Source organism: Acomys russatus, chromosome 9 (assembly GCF_903995435.1).
Source record: "Acomys russatus chromosome 9, mAcoRus1.1, whole genome shotgun sequence".
Lineage (NCBI taxonomy): Eukaryota > Metazoa > Chordata > Mammalia > Rodentia > Muridae > Acomys > Acomys russatus.
This window is the reverse complement of record NC_067145.1, coordinates 5,405,186-5,412,975: the sequence shown is the minus strand read 5'-3', so window position 1 is coordinate 5,412,975 and position 7,790 is coordinate 5,405,186. Positions and strand designations below refer to the sequence as shown.

The 7,790-nt window shown below is 42.1% G+C and overlaps 1 protein-coding gene across 1 annotated transcript; it reads right to left on the bottom strand.

Moving 5' to 3' along the window:
* Window positions 1-6,529: 6,529 nt before the first annotated feature.
* LOC127193738 (prohibitin 1-like) lies at window positions 6,530-7,554 on the bottom strand. The gene has a single exon (XM_051150955.1). It carries the CDS (start codon window positions 7,501-7,503, stop codon window positions 6,685-6,687), a length of 819 nt encoding a protein of 272 aa, XP_051006912.1. The 5' UTR covers window positions 7,504-7,554; the 3' UTR covers window positions 6,530-6,684.
* Between the last annotated feature and the right edge of the window lie 236 nt (window positions 7,555-7,790).

Here is a 7,790-nt window from a genome sequence, read left to right as displayed (position 1 = left end):
TTGATGCTTACTGCACGTATTATCCTTGGTTGGTACCATAGTTTGAGCAGAACCCCTGGATCCAGAGCTGAGTCACAGGCCATGGGCCTTCTACATCTTTTGGTGACCTTTGGCCTTTCCAGAGAACCTTCTGCTTAGTGGACTAAATAATAATGGTCTCCCTTAGCCTCAAATATTTCAATGCTTAGTCACCAGCGGGTGGCAGCATTTGAAAGAATTAGAAGGATTAAGAGGTGTAACTTTGTTGGATGAAGTAAATCACTGGGGATAAGTTTTGTATTTTCGCATTTTCTTCCTTTTTTTTTCTGCTTAGCTCACTTTTTTTCATTTATTCAATATGGGAATCCAGCCTATAGGATAGTGCCTCCTGCATTCAGGGTAGCTTTTTCTCTTTGGTTAAACCTTCAGGCAAGATTAACTTTAACAACCAATGTCACTCCATGTGAACATGCCTCCCAGCTTCCCACCATGGTGTTAATGAACTAAAATTCTGAAACCATAAGCAATCCCCAATTAAACACTTTCTCTTATAAGCATTTTTATGGTCATGGTGTCTCTTCACAGCAAGGGGACACTGATTAAGACACTCTGAAAACTCATCATAGAATACTGTACAATTTCTTCTAAAATTTTACTTAAAATAAGAATTTGCCTTTGGCAATATGAAATGGTAAAATGAACAGTTGATATGTTGATATTCAGCCCTGTGTATAAATTGGAAAAGGTGAATCTGTTCATTGAAAAACGACAATAGAAAGTACAAGATGGGCACGAGATGAACACAAATTTAAAGTCTAAAGCTCCCTGCTTTTCCAAGAGATCATGAGTACATTTGATGACTATCTTCTCCTTGCTGTTAGTTTCCAGTAGTGGACAGAACAGTTAGAAAAAGAAGCAGATATGTAATATTTTGTTGTTGTTGTTGTTGTTGTTGAAAAAAAAAAGAGGGCTGCTTTAGAACATAGACAGCAAATCTCAGAAAGCAGGCAGTGTTGGGAAACCTGTTTAGGAAAGGCAGAACTTTGTTCCAGCCACTGGGAGTAGATTATAAGTAGCCAGTCACCTCCCATCTGCTTCTGAGGAGGGAAAAGAGGGAACTACACATATGCCAAGGCCGGAGTTGGACTGTTGCACATTACACTACCCAGCTGCCAAGATGGAGGTGAATGACCTGCCAAGCATCCTGTACCATTCCAAGACCTATAAACTCAAATCCAGTCTTAGACAAAACTTCATGGTTTTCTCATAGTCAGTGCTCTTACAGTGATTATTTAATGGCTGTGTTGTACAGTTAACTCCTAGGTGCATTGATATTAAAACTTTGAGGTTTCAACAATACATACTTTGCTGATATGTATTACTCGGAAGGTCAAGAAACCTGAGATCAGAGGCTATGCATATGAGTTAATAATACCCAGATCGCCCAGATGGAGAGACGCCCCCTAAAAGACCACCAGGGCTAGATACTGAAGCAACATACACAGGGTCCTGTACCATGGGCTCAAGCTTGGACCTCACCCTTCCTGATGTAACAGGATAGGAGCGTGGCATCGACCTTCAAGGGCAATGGGTTGATAAAGGGGAAAGCCATAAGCAGGGCTGTGGGTCACAAGGATGTTGACCTTTAGACTGGTTGGGTGGAGGCTGGATCTCAAGGGGAAGTTGTAGGTCACAGGGATGTTGACCTTCAGGCAGAGTAAGTAGAGGCTGAGTCTCAAGGGGAAGTTTTTTCACCTCAGAGGAGCATTGGGAGCTGATTATATCTGATCTCTCTGGTGGAGTTTCTGGGACTGCTGGCAGGTGCAGTTTACAGCAGTACGTGGTCATTCCCAGAACGCAGGGTTAAAGGTCACCTGGAGGGCAAGTTCTCACAGAAAATATAGACCACGGCATTTAGTTACAGGACATACAGAACATGGCGTTAGTTTGGTCCTTTACAAGGTAATTAAGAATTTCACATTCTAGTTGGCCAAGTGCAAAATCTCATTCTTTAATTTCTAGATCAAATGCCCCCTTTTCCCTACAGGTGGAGAAAGTGATGGCTACCTGTATGCTTCATGACCAGTATAGTCACATTGCTACTAAATGTATAACACTTACAGAGGCCTTGCTTTCCCACAATATTTCCCATTATTTTTCTCATTTTCTTCCTTTCATTAATAGAACTCTAGCTTTAGTTGGACACAGAGAAAACCTCTTTCAGACTATATTTTCCTTCTTCCCTTGAAACTAAAAGTGATCACAGCAACTACTTTTTTCTGACTGATAGGTTTTAAGAGAGAAGTAACTTCCAGATGACATCTGAAAAGTGTCTTGTAGAAGTAAGGTCAAGAGATGGAGGCAGAACACAGGCTCATCCGGCACCAGTCTCTTAGCCCAGACTCTTTTTCAAACTACTGTGGGGTGGTTTTCCTGAAAAAAGCATCATCACTAGCCTGAAAGAGAAACTGTGGTTGGGGGGATGTCCATGGCCTGCTTCTGATCCCTACATGAACACTATGAGTGGCCTTCTAAAAAGCATCTTACTTACTTTCAGTAAGAGCCAGCTCTCCTGTCAGCATTTTAATCAAAATTTGACCTTAACCTGAAGTTAAGATATTCACTTGCTTATAGAAATGTCTTTGGTAAGGAGTAAACCACCAGTATTCACAGACTCTATGTTTGCTTCGCCCAAAAATATAGCCTGAAATCTTAGGAAGGCATAACAACTATGCCATTTCATAACAAAAAGAAAAGAAGAGACAAAAGAGAAAAAAAAAAAAGAAACAGAAAGAACAAAACACAGGCCTGAAGATATGAGGTAAGGAGAAAAGAGAAATGTAAGAAGAGCCACAAAAGGAAAAAGCTGTGCTCCTAGAAATGAAACTTCAAGATGCTGGGACTCCCCCTCAAGCCCTAGGGACTGAGTCAGCACAAAAGACAACCTGCTAAAACAATTGTATTCGGTCAGAGCACATGGGCTCCCTGCAACCACCCTCACCTACTTGATACCCTTGAGTGCTTTCATTTCATTTACTGTTTATTTCACTATGCAGACGTCATAATCGTCTCCAGAAGAAATCAGATGCCCAAGATTGCATCATACCTTAAATACAAAATCTGCTCATTAAGGAAGGTAAATAGTAAGATGGGATGTTAGTGTGGAACTGACGGAATGTGTTTGAAAGTGTTTTTAGGTATCCCTCAAACATCTGATTTGGACCCAGGATTGACATTCCCAGCTATTTTTGAGGCTGCTGTTTCATTTTGCTGTCTGTCCTTCAGTACTCAGGTACAAGGTAAGTGCCTTCTGATTCATTTTCATTTGGGGAATATTACTCAATGTTTAAGGGCTATTTGATAGCCTTCAAGTGAAAACATTCAGACAAGTACTTTTTCACTAACAGCAGGTGGATAGGTGAAGAATATGTGACGCCTCATTCAGCCATAGTGAAAAAATGAAATGTTGTTATTTGGAGAAAGATGGATGAAGTTTCAGATATGGTTAATTGAAGCAAATCAAACTCAGAAAACAAACAAAAAGCACAATGTATCTCATTCATGGACTTGTAAGTATCTCTCTCTCTCTCTCTCTCTCTCTCTCTCTCTCTCGCTAAGTTTTGTAAATGGAGGAAAGACTATGAGAGCAGGAGGAAGGGAAGTAATGGCAGAAGAAGGAAGAAAAAGATAGTACAGTTATGATTTTAAAAAGGAAAAATGAATCCCCCTTTTTCTCATTTGTAGAGCATGGTAGTGAGAGGGCCAAGAAAGTAATTAGGGTGAGTACCACCATAAGATGGTATACACAAAAATGTCATCATGAGATCCAATCTTTTATAGACTGACTGAAAACAATAAAATTCATTTTTAAGAGCTGCTCGGTCTGAACTCTTTGTAGCAGATGCTTTATCTCTGCTAAGTGGCAGAGAATGAGAAATGTGATTCTCCCTGGGTGGACTCGGAGTCAGCAAACAAGGAGCACAAACGAAGAGTTCACACAACCCTCCGCCCAACTCTAGCATCCTGGAGTCTGAAATCTCACAGAAAGTTCAGCTTTCTCGGATCTCAGTGCTTCTGTTTGTATATGAAGTCTTGAGCTTACAATACAAAAATAAGAACCTTCCCCATCTACAGGGCCTGTTTCATAGACACCCTGAATGATTACAAAAGCAGAGAAGATTCCAGATGTTTGAATAAGTGGTATTGGAAGTTCAGTGAAATGCTTAGACTCTGTTTGCATGCAAGATATGATAAATAGTTTCCCTTTCTAGTGATTCACAGCATCTTAAGAAATGATGAGACTAAATAGAGAGTAAGAAAAGGGAGTGATGGCTGAAGAGAGAAGCTTGATGGTCTGAGCAAACAGCCACACCCAGGGACCATCTGTGCTTGGGTCCTGACTTCTCAGATCTCCAGAGAGTTTTTCCTCGTCATCCTGTCTTCTTTCTGTCCGTGTTTTTCTTGCAAACAACATTGACAAAGCAATGTAATATACACTTGTCATGTGGAAGACCCAGAGGATAGATTAAGAAAAAGGAAGTTCTTCGCCTTTTGTCAGCTTCAAAGATCCACATAAAGAAACAGAATTACCATTGCTCACCCACAATCTCTAGAAGGATTAGTGATGCTTCTCAGTTTTCTTTGAGCTCCCCACACTTTATTTAGATTTCTCTCTGATGTCCTCTCAGCATCTCCTGCCCCACCCAAAAGGAGTAAGCACAGCAGTGGAAATCCCCTGAGCAAATTAGCACATGCCGTACCAAAATATTATGTCTTGACTTTGTTCTTTTACATCTTCACAACTAAAGGAAAGAGATACAATCAAAATGATAGTCCACTTAAATGATAAACAAGAGAATTTAAAGAGACATGACCCAATTACTCACCATGGGGTGGAACTGCATAAGAAGCTTATGAGATCTGGGTTGGTGGAGATACATACATATATATTTCTCCTTAAGTATTTTTACATAGTTTTGAGACTTTATCATTGTAGGTTTCTAGAAATCACATTTAACTTAGTATGAAGAACACACTGATTTTGTGAATGAAATATTTTTTTTCTAATGAAGCAAGATTAGAAACAAGAGCATAGATTCCCAAAATCATCTATTTTAGTTAGGAGAATTTTTTAAATTTCAAAAGGAGAACCAAATGCATAGCAGAGATAGAATATGCTACCTTCAATTGCATTATTGCCCTAACATTCTCCAAGGCTTAGAGTCAAGAACATGACATTACAACAGGTGCAAATCACATCAGTCTCCAAGATCCCCTCAAACCCAAGGAGGACCTTTCAGAGAACGGTACAAATAACCCATATCCTCTTTCCTATTTATTAGGTCATCTCAATAAGTCATGCCTAGAGAAGCAAAGTCATTTAGCTTCCAAGAATTAATTGTATTAAAACTCTGGAGCTCCAGGAGACTAATGGTATTTAAACTCTGAATTATGATTGCCTCAGACTCCTGTCCTACATGCCCTGGAGCCAAAAAAGTTTATACAGAGTCTATGTTCCTGAGAAGTTGATAACCAGTGTGATGAAACTCTGCTTAATATTCCAAGATTGTAATTATGTAGTTGATTAGAGATCAGAAGGTGTTTTCTAAAGTCAGATGGCAAAAATTTTACTATTTTTACATCATAAAATTTTGTCCACTCATCTCTGCTGTTGTTGGATGACAGCAGCTGTAGACAGTACACAAAAATGGGTAGCATTGAACTCCAACAGTGAATTACTTACAAACGAAGATAAAGGATCACGTTTTGTCCTGGGTCATAATTTTCCATTTGCATTTAATAATTCCTGCTCCTCTCTACTGAGCAGTTAGGTGCAGATGCCTACTAGGACTGTGCAGAGCACAAAGGAGAAAATTGGCTGCTTGGTACACTGGAAGACTGAGTGTAACCAATTTTAAATGAACTCTTAATAATTTGTGAAGTATGAAATCTTCATTTTATTCATTTGTCTGTTTTTTAGACGTTGCACATATGTATATAATGTATTTAAAACATAACTCCCCTCCACCCTCCCATCCCTACCCTGGAACACATACTCTCCTTGCCCATGCCATGTCATCTCCTTAATAAACCACAGGGTCCAGTGAGTACTGCTCCTGTGCTCATGAGTGTGGGGCTGTCCACTAGCACTTGGGCAACCTACCATGGGCCACACTTTCCGAGAAAACTATCACCGCCTCCCACAGGTATTTATCAAGCTGCCAGGAGGAATGGGGCCTCACAAGTCCCCACCCTGCCCATGATGGATGTTGACCTGGCCTGATCTTGTGCCAGTCTTGTGTAGGCAACCACAGCTACTATGAAAGTATGAGCCTCAGCCAAGAGTGGCGACTCATGCCTTTAATCCCAGCACTCAGGAAGGCTGAGGCAGGAGGATCACTGTGAATTGAGGTCAGCCTGATCTATAAAGTGAGTCCAACAGGGCCAAGGCTACATAGAGAAACCCTGTCTCAAAAAAACAAAATATTCAACCAATCAATTATAAATGCAAAGATCTTCTCATTTTTATTTTATTTTATTATTATTTTTTTTTAAAGATCTGAAGTGATTTTACTTTTATTTCCTTCACTTTAAGCCAATCATGAAATTTCACAGTGATTTCTGGGGTGGGGCAGAAAGTAGGCGCCATTCAGAAAGCTCGAGGCTGTGGCCTGGTTGGCTTGAGGAGTCGAAGCAGGGGAGGCCTCACTGGGGAAGCTTCAGGAGCACGGACTGCCCGGCTGGCAGGTAGGTGATGTTGCGCAAGCGGGAGAGCTGGTTTGCAATGTCCTCAGCCGCTTCCAGCTTTCGCAGCTCAATCAGGCCATCACCGGCTGTGGCTAGCGAGTTGGCGATCAGCTCAGCTGCCTTGGAGTCGCCCTCAGCAGAGATAATGGCTGCCTTCTTCTGCTGCTCAGCCTTTTCCACCACAAATCTGGCCCTCTCCGCTTCCTGCTGAGCCACCTGTTTGGCTTCCACTGCTTCTGTGAACTCCTTCCCGAAGGTCAGATGTGTCAGGGACACGTCATCCAGGATGAGCCCAAATGTCGCCGCTCTCTCTGTGAGGTCATCGCTCACCTGCCTGGAGACCAGCTCTCGCTGGGTAATCAATTCTCCAGCGTCAAAGCGAGCCACCACCGACTTGAGGATCTCTGTGGTGATAGAAGGCAGCACCCGTTCATCGTAGTCCTCGCCGATGCTGGTGTAGATACGAGGAAGCTGGCTGGCCACCGGCCGGAAGAGGATGCGTAGTGTGATGTTGACGTTCTGCAGGTCTTTGCTGCCAGTGATGACTGGTACATTCCATGGTCGAGAGCGGCAGTCGAAGATAATTGGTTTCTGTACCCAAGGGATGAGAAAGTGAGTCCCTTCTCCTACCACAATGTCCTGTACTCCTCGGAATCGGTCGAAGATGACAGCTCTGTGCCCAGCATCCACGTTATACAAGGCAGAGTTCACCACGCCTCCTGCAACTGCTAAAGGCAGGCCGAACTTTCCGATGGACTCAAACACCTTGGCAGCCATGACGCCTTCTGTTGCATCCACTCACACCTGCTTTCACTCTGACCTCCACATGAATTCTTCTCGTTTTTAGAATAGATGATTTCACAGTATTTCTCTTGCCCTTGGCCTTTTCAGTCTTTCCTCTTCTCTTCCATGATAGTCCCTGAGCCTTTGAAGGGAGTGATTCTCGGCTAGTACTATAAACCTGGCCAAGAACTTATGCCTTGCAGGGGGTGGGAGGATGGCATAGGCCATAAAGAAAAACATACTAGGTTTATTTTGTTAAAAAGACACAGTATCAGCTGGGT

What these genes read in the sequence shown, in the direction of transcription:
- LOC127193738 (XM_051150955.1), bottom strand. Translation starts at nt 7,503, where the DNA reads ATGGCTGCCAAGGTGTTTGAGTCCATCGGAAAGTTCGGCCTGCCTTTA.